Genomic DNA, 13,380 nt, shown 5'->3' on the forward strand with positions numbered 1-13,380 from the left:
ATGGCTTTGCTTGGCTTTTAGAAATTCAGTTATTCAACACAGTTTTTATTGAGAATAAAAGAATTACAGCAATCTGCTTGGACACATATTATTATTTTTTTAATTGCTCACAGTGGATGCAATCACCCGAAGATGTAGCTTATTTTGGACTACAAATGTACTGTGGCATGATTTAAGAGAAAGGGATTAATTAAACATTCAAAATCAGATCCTTAATGACATATGGCCATATCCCTAGGCATCAATCCTGAAAACATATGCATGTTAAATTAATATAACCTCTCATGTACACAAATTACAGTATTTAAATCCTCCCAGAGTTACAGATCTAATTTTGCTTGAAGAAAAAAAAAAGTGTCTTCACTGAGCAGATATTATATTTTTGTGTCTCTGCCCTTTACTAAATATCCCCCCAAAAAATTATTGTCAAGTTTTATTAGATGTATTGTTTGATAAAATGAGATGAAAAGCAATTGTGTATACAAATCATGGTTGTAATTAAATAGCCTACTGTCATTTCTGATACATAATTGCTCGATTTCTAAACCAAAAACATCAGTAAGATAGTCCTGTTCAGAAAATATACCTTCACAATATTTAATGTCAGATCTGCAATTTATAATAAAAATTAGAAACCTGGCAATAAAATTTATTTGACTAGTAATTCAAAAGCATTGCTGTGTTTCTAACATCATGTTGGTGTTTTACAAGTTCTTACTGGGAGTGACAGAGGAGGGAAAAAGACACAAACACCATACTGCAAGCACTGTCTTCAGGTATGCTGACTGGCAGCCTCCAGCCACATTTCTTCACTGACCTAAGAGGGAGATTTTATTCCCAGATGTCCCACCTGGAACTGCTTTCCAGAAAGGTGCCAGAAGTGTCTAGAGCAGGCAGCAAATGTTCACCTCTGTCTGATGTGCACAGTGAATTAAGAAAGGACAAGAGGAGATAAGGCCGTCCAAGGGACAGAGCTGAAGAGGGGTGTAAAGAGAGAGGGAAAGAGGAACTACGACCAAAAATGTATGTATGATGGGTTCCTGTTATACTGTAAGTATATGCAAATATGCACAACCTTCATGCTTTACTCCCACCCCTTTGATACAGATTGTCAGGGAGTAACTTCTTATGAATGCTCACCATCACAGAGTAGAGCCCAGCTGGTTCAAAGATCTCTGCATGTCTTAAGCTGTCCCCTTCCACATGATGTTCAAAGACTCCAGTAACCTCAAGCTGACAGCATTTTCACCCTGGGTGCAGACTCCAGAATTATGATCCCTCAGAAAGTCTGAACAGTGTTTAGTTGCTGCACTGGTTTCTAATTAGAATGAACTAAAAGGACTGACAGGATCCCTGCTCCTCTGACAAGTCTCTTTCCCAACACCAAAGAATAGCGCATCTTTTCCTTCCTTTGCTCTCCTTCCTCCAAAAAGCATCAGGAGCTTTGAAAGGCTCTGGCATGTACAAAGAAGAGCTTCATTGCAACGACACTGTTTAACTCCTCTAGCTTCAAGATGAAGGACAAAGCCTTTACTTGGGACAGAAATCCGGTAACGGGTGATTGAAATATAACATGGCACTTCAGATCTGGACTGAACTTTCATCATTAAACTTATGTGTAAGAAATCAAATCGCCTGGCTAATGAGGTTTCTGGCACAAGCAGCTTACTGACATTCAGTAATCTAGAATTCATTAACAGAATAGATGATAACATTACTGCAATCATTTTGTGCATCATAAAATCCATTAGAAAACACAGTGATGTTACTGGTGCCATGTTATGTTGAAACATGAAATAAGGTAATAGCAAATAAATAAACATATAGAAGAATCATAGTTCCCAGTTTCATCTCTATACTTAGTCTTCTCATTTCAAAAATATATCCTTTGAGCAAGATAACATAGTTTTGGTTACATTTTAAAGCAACTGTCTGTAGACTTGTTAGAGTACATACTGCTGTAAAAGTTAGACCTGTAGATGGCTGTATTTTTAGGCCCATCCTCAGCAAACAAAGGCTATTGATCTCTATCAGCATATTCTGTGCAGCCACATAGGCCTGCCTATCATTTAAAAAAAACCCCACACCCTAAAGAATGACTTTTCAGGCAATTATTGCATGCCTGTGCTAATCCACCATTACTCAGTGACAGGAAATTATCAGAACAGCAGACAGCTTCAGATATTACTGTGCTCTGTCATGCTGCAGGGAAACCGAGTTGCTCTGACAAGCAGCATCTCCTGGTATTTGGAACAAATCAGTTTTGCTGGCTTGACACTGTAACTTCTGTTTGCTGCCTCTGATGTCTCTAATCAGAAGGCACAGCCCACTAGCAGGGTGTTCTGCACAGCTCAAGAAGAGCTTAGTTGCTTAGTGGACATTCTTTGGGAAAGATCCCACTGGTAATCACAATTTTCTTCTGTGCTGGTTATATTGATCTCATCCTCAATATTATTTTTTCCTTATCAAGCATCAAAAGCCTAAAGAAAAACACTAACTACAATGCCTTCTGTGGGCTGATGCCACTCAGATTCACCTGAATTCAAAGGTGATGTCTTAATGCTTTACCTAGTGCTTAAGCCATAAAGGGAATTTATTGAGCTGAAGTGCAGCCTTCTTGGCAAAGAGAGCCTGCAGCTCCGGGAAACAGCATGAAAATAAGGCTGAGATGTTATATCTGCTGTTTGAACTGAAGGCACACCTATTTGGCTACCTGAACACACAGTCCTGTGCTACTGTTCAAGCCTGATTGCTAGTGGGTGATGCAGATCTCAACGTTTTCTTTTCATCTCTAAGAGATACAGTGCATAGCTTCTCATATTATCCTATCACCCAGCTTCGTCTCTGACAGCAGGATCACTGGCAGAAGTGAAAAGGCCTGAGGGGATCTGGTGCTGCAGTTAGCAAAAATCCCTGGATGAAAGATGCACCAAGAAGCTTTCTGAAGGCAGCCACATGCCCACACTCCTTGCTGGGGAAAGCAGGGGTCACCACGGACCCTGTTTCTGAGGAATCTGTTCTGTTTCCTCACACCGTACATCTTGTGGGCAGTCAGCACAAGCACTCCAGACCAAGAGACAGAACTGGTTAAGATAACCTGCTCCTAGATAAGGTATGAGAACACTGTATACGTCACACCCTCCTTATCTGCAGCTAAGAAATGCTTCTTGCTTTTACAAATGTATTTGAAAAGTAAGCATTACACAGGTACGGTTTGCAAATTTTATCAGGGAAGCACTGATGTTCATCAGGAATTAGTCTGCATAATTACAAATGCACAACAGTAACTTTTATCAAAAACTAAAACCACAGAGGCAAGAAAATAAAAAATGGCCCCTACTTGCTCTGAGTACTGTTTGCTAATGTATAATATTCTCACACTTTTGGTTCATAACTCTGTCTTTAAAAATAAATTGTGATTTATATTCATTTAATGTTCAATGTGTCTCAGGAGTCTCATTTACAAAACCACACACATTTTGGTTATGTTTTTTGCTGGCTAAGGATAAAGGAGAGCACACAAATACTGAATCTACTGTTTATACTGTAGTAGTGGTGTGTCTGTACTAGCTGGCACCAATCAGGAACAGATTACAACACCAGTTACGTGTATGATATACAGACATGCAGTGAAATATCATAATGTTTATTGCTTCAGAAAACAAACACCTAAGATATGGGAAAAAATAACAAACAAGGGCAAGGAAAGCAGAGACATAGTTTGGTTGCTTATAATTCTGTATTTGTAATGCAAATAGCACTACTATAAATTCAGCTGGCTTACTGATCAGTGGACTGTATACTGAAAAATTATTAACTGTTGATCAAGCAAGCCGTGGCCAGATCTTGCAATTATTTATTTTGAACAGGTCTATTGAGGTGAGTCATTTTATGGATGTCTGCAGATCCTACACTAAAGCAGCAAGCTCAGCACCAGTTACACCCTGTTATGGTTGTGATGGCCAATGCTTCCTTCCTTCCAAAGGTAAATTAGAGCAGAGTTTAACAGAACAAAAGCCCTCTGAGGCTGACAGCATTTCTAAAAATGTGGACTTTAACTTCTCTTGCAATTTTATTGCATCTGTATTAGAAAACGGTTATAGACACACTTTATCAACAGGCTAAAATGGAAGGCGTGACTACACAGCTATCTAGGGCAAGGTCTGCACTTCTTTTAGAGAGGCAAATAACAAAGTGTACTTTGACTCTTCTGTCATCTATACTGGAATACTCCTCGAGGAAAATAATGCAGCATTAAGCAAGTTGTTCTGAAATAATTACAAGTGAAGTAGATACCTGTACTCAGATCTGATATATGAGGAAACTTAATACATTTAAGTCACTGGCATGCAATCCCACTCCTTCCAAACAGAAGAATGGGAAATTTTGAACTTTTCTACATACCTTCTACGTAGATTCTATCACACTGTGTTACACAAATACTGCTTTAGTACTGCAGGTATCTGCACACCGAACTATGCTCACTTAAAATTCTACCACAGATAATATAGTATTTCAGTTTCCAAATTCTGATATATATAACAAATTCAAAGTTTAAAATTATCCTAAATGTGTTCCCCTCAGAGCATCACTGTCTGTGCTGGAAAGCTATCATGAGTTCAAAAGCTATGCTAAAACTGCAAAAGATGAAAAAACTCTTCTGGATTTATGAATGTTAAGTGATTAAGGCTGTAGTTCTTCAGACAAGATTGTTTCCTGCTGGAAAAGAAAACCAGAAAAATGGAGATCACTCCATTTTTTTTTGGACAAGCAAGAAAAGGAGAGGGACAAAACCCAAATACACTAATCTGGGCCCTGAAAGAAGCATTCTGCCTAGGCAAAATTATTTTAAATCAACGGGTTTGTATTTATAGCATATTTTGATCCATAATTGCTTTAGCATAATGTAGTGCAAAGTTATTGTTGAATATGATAAAGAACACTTTAATCTACTGAATGTGCAAAAAAGCATAAATGACTTCTTAATGGCACTTTTGTTTTGACTGACAGAGATTTATGTCAATGAGAAAAAATGTTTTAATGAAAGGAATTGCTACAAAGAATATGTGTATGCTTACCTCTCATATGTATGTGAATGAGAAAGACATTAATAAAGAAATACAGCTGCCTGCAATATCTGGCCTTTAATCTTCCCTATTCCATTTTTAAATTCATCATGGAAGTGTGGTATTTTGATAACACATTAGCACAGTTCTGACATAAAAATGGCAATACTTATAAATTATTTAATTACAAGTATTGAAGATGTCAAAAGTCTTTCAAAGATAGAAACCTGTGAATAAAAACTACCAAAACTAATTAAAAATTATGTTCTCAAAGATTCCCACTCCTCAGGCTCTACCCTCTGCTTGCTCTTCAGTTTTGAATTCCTTCCCACGTAACAGGAGCACTACGAGGAAAAATGTGGCTTTCATGTTTAGAGCATGAAGAACTGGATTTCACAAAAGTCCAGGTTTTCCAGATTAAAAAATTGCTTGCAGATGTGTCCCATCGATGGCAGTCCTCTCTGCCTGCACTGTGAGTGCACTGCTAATGCTGCTCTGGGACTACCCCTACATGGGAGGGGGGGCAGGACAGCAGGGACAGAAGAGGACAGGCAGGTAGAATATTGTGAAGGCTCTGAATCCAAACAGAGAAAATGCCTGAAATAATTCCTTGTTGTGAGCAGCACTGCTTTGTGGTAACAAAAAATTGATACTGGGTCACACAGTAGCAGCAAGAGCAAGAAAAGTCCTCTTCCAACACATGGCATGTACTCTGTACTCTGTACTCACATGTGCTCTGTGCGATTAGAAAAAATGGAACGTGATCTCACTTGCTGAAATAAATCTATCACAAACTAAAAACTATGTTCCACCTGGAAACCATACATGACTGCCATGCGGATTTTCAACCATCAGGAAGTCTTTTAACAGAAGCTGAGAGGAAGTTAATGATGAATTCACCCTTCAGCAAAGCAGCTGAACCAAAAGGCACCAGATGAAATCCTTGTGGGGCAGAATATCTTGGCAGGGAAAATGCTGCCTATATGTTTTCAGCCGGAAACTGAGTATTTCTATGTGTTACTCTCATTTTAAAAAATTATATCCACTGATTATCTGACACTTTAGAGATAATACAGAAAATGTCTGAGAGAGACAACTACTGCATTTATCTATTCTTTCTCCCTGAATTCAGCAGATTGCTCTGGTTTTTACATACAAAAAGGTGCAGTCCCTCTCTCACCTGCTTGAAATGATGCAGTTAGTGAGCTAAGACAAGCACTGCCACAAGCACGATTCATTATCATTGTTCCAGTCTGTGTTCAAATTATATTTAAAATAGTTGGCAAAGAGTATTGGTGAAAGAGAAATAAAAGATTGCTCAACACATCCATATTCTACAGGTTATTTTCTGTATAGAAACATTACTCTTCATGTAAGTATATAAGAAATTGATTTTCTTTCATATCAGACTGCAGCCAGCACTAGACTATTATTATTTTACTATACACATGACCAATTGAGATTAACAGTAAATAATAGTGAATAATTAACAATAATGAACAATAATTTATAGCAAATAACAATGAATTAATAGTGAATCATTTTTTTCTGTAACACAAACCTTTCACTCTTGCCTGAAACAATACACCATAAAATTAAAAAAAACAAAACTGAAAGTAAAAGAAAATATTTTTCTTTTTATATATTTGTAAAAGAGTCAACTGTTTTTGACAAGATCCGCTGCTTTAGAAAACAATGCAGGCATTACATTTTGTACATAACCCTCTCTCACAAGAATTCAAAGGAAGACATTTTTGACTAAGTGCTTACTACAGTCTGTCCAGCAAGACTAATAACAAGTTACACTGATTCACAGTGTAAAACGTAATTCTTTCCGAAGGGTCCATGCTTTGCAACTTTTTTCATTAAAAACACCAATCACGAGTATTTCAGCAAAAACAACTGCCTTTTTTATTTTCCAAAATTATAATACACTAACCATTCAAATTTTTATTTAAGCTTCTAAGCAATTACATTTTTAAAAAATTCTTACAAATATCACTGACTTCATGAACTCAGGCTTACGACTGCTAGTCTATTTGAATAAAATAAAATCAAATCAGTGAAAAGTATTGCATTATTGCATTATTTTTGAATAATGTGCAACCTCATATATTCCATCATAAATCCCAAAAGTACGTCAGGAAAGTCTTTAAGAGTTTTCTGGTGTGTGCTACAAACCAGTAACCCTTGGGTTGTCTAAACAACATGGCTTTTTTACAAAACAGGTTTTAATTCTCTCCAGGAAGAGCATCTCCATGGTCGGCAGAGGAATCTAGTTACTGGAAAAGAGAAAAACACACTGCCAGAAGGTCCCTTTGGTGCCTTGTCCCTTCCCTGTTGCCTCACCCTGTCAATCACTCCTGAGAAAATAGTACAAGAGGTTTCTTGCACACATGTAGAAGCCTCATAACTGATGGTTTTGAGGCAACTCTTACGAAAAGTCACAGAGGGAGAGAACACTTCCTTCATTATTGAAGTCTCTGTGTTACAGTGTACTAAAAGAACGAAGTTTCACGTTAACCAGCCTCAACCCCCTATAACCTGACAGAGATGAGTAATGACCTTGATAGCATTTCCCAGATGAATAATCTCATTAAAAACTGCTAAACACTATCAGTTGCTGTTCAGACATCCCAGTCGTGATGAGTCAGGCTCTAGGAGCACCTCAAGCCTCAGAGAAGCCGGAAACCTGACACTGATTAAAGGTAGAAGCCTCAAAACATAAGAGAAATAAGGCTACCAGCTTGTTTACAAAAGTCACTATCATTAAGGTCAGACAGACCTTGCAGTGTTTTTTCCTCATATGGTTATATCAACATGTGAAAAAGACTTGTGTCTCCCCAGTTGACACAGTCACGCCAAACAGCCTCCTTGTGTGAACACAGGTTATGTTGACAGAGGAGGGTGGTTGGCAAGCTGTATCATTTAGAGATGAGGTCTAGTTACACCACCCGTAAGCCCATCTTGTTGACATCTTGGTTTGACCCAAGGCACTCTCTAACATCACATCTATCCCACAGAAGTGTGGTAGTATATAGGTGGCAATGTAATGCCATGCTGTGTACAATTGAGCTTCCCTGCTCTTAACAAAATTTCAGAAACATGTATCACAAGCATGGATTCATCTCATTAAAATGGTTAGCTCATTTTTCTAGGATTTAACAGTATTGATCCTTTTCTGTAAGATTTCCATTATTATATCCCCTGTAAATTATAATGAAGGCGATGTCTATAATTTTTATGCTTCTTGTGCATTCAAGAAATATGTGACAAGATTTTATTACAACACTTTCCTATAGTCACTGGTTTTGGTCTAGTGTAGCATAGCCTTACAAATGATTTTCCTCTTTAGTCAGGAAAAAGTCAGTCAGCAAGCAAGTTGCTTAATGTTGTTTACAACATCTTCTTAAGGTCAAAATTAACATACATAATAATCATTTTAAGGAGTGACACTGTGATGCATCAAGCATGAAAGAGGTCAAGAATAAGTCCATTAATAGTGTCACCTTATCCTTATAAATATCCCAATATTCAAAAGCATCTAGGTTTCAAGTGGCTCAGTTTCCTTCATCAATTTTTGTGATAGTTTATGCATATAAATACACATCAAATGGGTTCCTTCATGGAGTGAATCAGTGCAGAAACATTCTTTGCCTTGCCCTTGTAGCAGCTGGTTTCCTACTACACGGAGTTCTCAGGTAACCCAGGGAAATCAATGCCTGAACTCAGACACTCAGGTTTGGTGCTTAAATATAAGTGGTATGAATATAACCATCTCCAACAACCTGTTTATTTTCACACGTAAGTTTGCTGAAATTCCCATAGATTTTGCTTAGAGCTGTGTTGGCTGACCATGATTTGCTGATTTATTCTTTACAGGTTTCTGTTTTTCATGTGTAACAATATCCTATTGCCTTTGAATAGTCTCAAGACTACACATCTCCACTACTACATAACAAAGAACCCTGTTTAATATAACTACATTTTTTAAGTGGCTTAGGAGAAGTGCACTAAGCTGTTAACAAAGGGCTTACCTACTCTAAGCATGATTTAAATACCTTACCTTACTTAGAAATACTTTAAACTTTTCCATGTATCTGCAGACAAAAGAGGCTGAACAACACTATGTCTCTCAGATTTAATTGCTGGTCCCTGAAGCAACCAATCTATATCACTGTACCAAAAGTGTTACGGTTCTTGATGTTGAAGTTGTGCTGATCAACTAAACAAACATTTCAGCTGTCAGATTTGACAGTGACACACATAAAACATCCTTTTTATAAAGTGGAAGCAACAAAAGCACATCAGGGAGCCAACATACTATGTATTCAACCTACTTCCAAAGCAAAGAAAGAAGCACACCTAATTTTTTTCTGCATTCAAGGAGCAACTAAGGGCGAATGGTGTAACTTCTTGGCATTTCAAGACCTTGAAGCAAAACTGACCCAGTTTTCGCAACAGAGTTAACAGTGTTTTGCTTGTTTCCCTTACAGCGGATACATGCTAGGTCAGGAGCTCCTGTTGACAGAGTATTCTGGGCAGTTCACGGTCAAGTCTCACTACATACCAAAACAGAAAACACCAAATCTCACTCAGAAAGGGATAAAGAGAGAATTAATTAACTCTTCTATGAACATAGTCATTCTAAATTATAAACTGTAGGATAAAAGGCCTAGTGATAACTCTATTATGGAAACAAATTATATGCTTTATCTAAATATAGCAGAGACATTGTAAAAAGACGCAGTCCTTCCCTGCCCCACCCTGTTCAGTCCGTTTCTATTGCACACATTTACACGCATATTTCAGCCACCGAAGTGCTTACAGATGTATGTGAGACAGAGCCCATTCTACCAATTTAAAGCTCATAGAGTCATGCAAAACACAATTGTATTTCATGGGGAAAATTAGAGAGTGTGACATATTTGCCAGAAAATACTTCTGTAATTTTGTCATACGTTTTAAAGAGGTATTATGACCCCATGTCAAACAGATCTGCACGCTAATACTTTTTACTGATTTTTAAATGGCATTGTTTTAAAAATTTAAAACTTGAATTTTTGAACTGACACACTGAGAGCAAATGTGGTTTGTACATACAACACTGTCACTAAGGTGTAAGCTGGGTGTGCTGCAGGAAACTCAAGATAGAAGTGCTCCCAAGTGGAGACAATTACATCTGGAAAAATGTCCAAATTTTCTACTCAGTAATCAGAAATAAAGGCAAGATATACAAGTAAAATCTATTTCCTTGTTGCCTAGGTCTAGTTTGTTATTTTCATTCTGAGTTTGATCTCTGCAAGGACATGCCAAAATCGCAAAACCTGACTCTCAAAGTACATGAGTTGGATGAACACTGAGGTGTTGTTTTCTTATACCCGTCTGCCATGCCAAAGCAATGAATGCCTCCACTGATGCAAGAGAGAAACATCAGTATAAATCCTGAGGTTATACGGAATTGTATCACTTAATGTATATTCAACTGAGGTTAAACAAAAGATGAGCTGATTATTTACAAATTTCTCATGCACTGTTCAGCATTAGAGTAAAACAGTAATTTTTCAGTTATTTCTGAAAAATAACCCATAATGTAGCTAATACCAACTACAGTAATTATTCATTATAATGGTAGTATTAATTAATCCCTCAAATTAACCCTTGATCCCTCAGAATGAAGGTTAATAACACGTGTGCATGTGACACCAAAGGACTGATCTCAGTCTGGGAAAACCTTTCCAACTGAATTGTGATCAACTAGATAATTTTTTCCTGCCAGGACAAAAATAAAAATAAAAACCGCCTTGTAATAAAACACCAACTAGATTATTATTATTATTATTATTATTATTATTATTATTATTATTATTATTATTATTATTATTATTATTGCCACTTTTCCCCCAATATTATTTTTGATGTTTACCTTTCTTGCATCTCGTATCATCTTCCGAACAGTTTCCTTTATGGTGTAAGGCTGTGCTCGAGGTGGATGAAAAAGCAGATCAATATTTGTGCCACCAGAAATTCCAGGCATCAGATAGGGCCAACCTAAGTCAAGATTTGGAGCTTCCACATCTGATTCAATGGGCCAGTAAGTTCCCGAAGAAGAGGTGTCATCAATGGCATGGTTAGAGGAATAAACTGTGTTTTGGGGAAGTTTGTGAACATTGTTCAAAATATAATCAATTTCCTCATCTGCTAGGAACTCTGAGCATCTCTCTTTGGAAAGAAATTCTTTGTAGGCTTCTAAGCCTCCTTCAATCAGGGCATCAATAGCTATTCGGTACCATTCCTTGTAATGAGGTTCAATATAGTTGTCTGATCTGCATTCATCGTGTAAGGAGGACAGCAAAGATGAAGTTTCCATTATCGCATGTATTTTGTGTAAAGTCTTTTAAATGTCCATTCATGAGCTGATGAAATGTATCTGCAAAGAGAAAATAAGAAAACAATATTTCTAGATATCTTTGACAAGCACAGAGTTATTAACTGAAATACTTTTTTAGTAACGTTTCTTTAAGTTTTTCTAGCATCTTCCAAGCATTTAAAATATTTTGAAGAGCCTCAGGGACTACTATTGCCAAAAATTAAATATTAAAGAGATAGATAAATATTAAATATATAATATTATATTTCAGAGATAGACAAAGAGCTTTTACATAAAGTAAACTAAACACATAATTCAGTGATTTTAGGAAGTTCTGATATTACAAGCTATGTCAGAGCCCATAGTACACCAAATATCCACATGAGTAACACCAATGCATACCCAGTGCATATTCCAATACACTATCACAGGTTGAGTTTCAAAACCCCCTTTGCAACAACTGACTGTCCAAAGACATGCTTCAGAAACCAATTAAATTTCCTGCTTTTTGATACATTACTGTCTCTGCAATGGATCTCTTTTCTTTGGCTTCTTCAAAACCACAATCATGCAGGTACTTCTCTTTATCTATCTGTTCTCCCATGCTGATCTAATCCATTTGTTGCTCCCAAGCAGGACCAGCCTACCTCATTTCAGTGAGTTATGAGGAACTCCAGAAAGATTTATCCTCCCACATCTGGGATCATACTCTGAATCAGCAATTTGATGTCTAGCTTCCACCCTGTTCATTCCTTCTGCCAAAAGGAGCGGCTGCTTTAATCTTTTTTTTTTTTTCAAAACATTAATAACAAGTTGTTTGCTGCTGATGTTTTATAAATTCCTTCTTATACTTTTTAAATTTAATCTAAAAAGGTCTGAGTGGGTTGCTTTGTGCTGTGCATTGGAGATTTAAGAAAGAGGGAGAACAAATATCCAATGTTTCTTCCTTCACATTTCCGCAACCCTCAATAATTCACCAAAAAAAAGGGCAGGGGGGGGAAAGGTGTTTCATGACAGCAGCATCAGCATAGCCATGTAAAATAGAAATATGGTAGCACATCTTCTAGGCCTAGGGCATGAAGCTGAAGAGAAACCCTGCAGAAGTAGGAAGAACATCCAACGAAGGCAGAATAGTTAGAAAAAGCTTGATAGCTTGAAAGTTAACATTGGGTTTCCCTACAAGCCTAATTAATAGTATAGTAGTATAATAGCAAATAGTCATATGGAGTTCTGATTTCATTTACTGGCATATAAATGTAACTTAATTTCTTCTTCCCATCAAGACCTTCCAGATATTTTTGCAAGCAGTGCAATTGCTTTCCACTTTCTGTTGGGAACAGTTTAAATCTTCCTGAAAGGAAATGCAAATTAGCTATATTAACTAAAGGAATTAAAATTAAAATCTCCATAACTACTGATACTTCAAAAACCAATTAAATGTTCAATTAAACCAAGATTTATAAAGAACTTGGGAAGTTGGAGGTTAAAAAAGACCAAGAAATAAAAATCCAGATCTGAAGCTGGCATCAGCATGTCATATGGAATAATTCCATTTGAATCCTGTCTCTCAGCCAAGTAGCAGGGCAGATCTTCCCAGATAGGACTGCTTTCGAGCCTGGGGGAAAGGAGTGTTCCTGGCTGCTTCAAGAGTAGCTCTTTGTGGTGAACTGGAAAGCAGAACACGAAAGGGATCTGACTGCTCTCCCCCCAACTAAGAACTACATGTATTCCTCTGACAGCTACTCAGGCCTTCATTCCACACTGCTCTCACAAGAAGAAATGAAATATTATAAAATAGGAGTGATACCATTTCCCTTCTCACAGATGCAGATACAGCCTGTAGCAGAAGGTGACGGAGAACTAAGCACACAGTACAGGCAAAACAGACAGACTCAAAGATTAAACTCTTAATACTGTAAAATTAAAACAGTCACATCAGAACCA

The 13,380-nt window shown here is 37.2% G+C and overlaps 1 protein-coding gene across 1 annotated transcript in view; it reads right to left on the reverse strand.

The window, feature by feature from the left end:
* Positions 1-11,464, reverse strand: part of SACK1B (scaffolding CK1 anchoring protein B) — a 50,645-nt gene extending 39,181 nt beyond the window's left edge. Inside the window, exon 1 of the mRNA XM_014869482.2 lies at positions 10,993-11,464. Coding sequence (XP_014724968.2) covers positions 10,993-11,436 — 444 coding nt within the window. The 5' untranslated portion in view covers positions 11,437-11,464. The remainder of the gene's footprint in view (positions 1-10,992) is intronic.
* Between the last annotated feature and the right edge of the window lie 1,916 nt (positions 11,465-13,380).

Source organism: Sturnus vulgaris, chromosome 3 (assembly GCF_052056855.1).
Source record: "Sturnus vulgaris isolate bStuVul1 chromosome 3, bStuVul1.hap1, whole genome shotgun sequence".
In the NCBI taxonomy this organism is placed as follows: Eukaryota; Metazoa; Chordata; class Aves; order Passeriformes; family Sturnidae; genus Sturnus; species Sturnus vulgaris.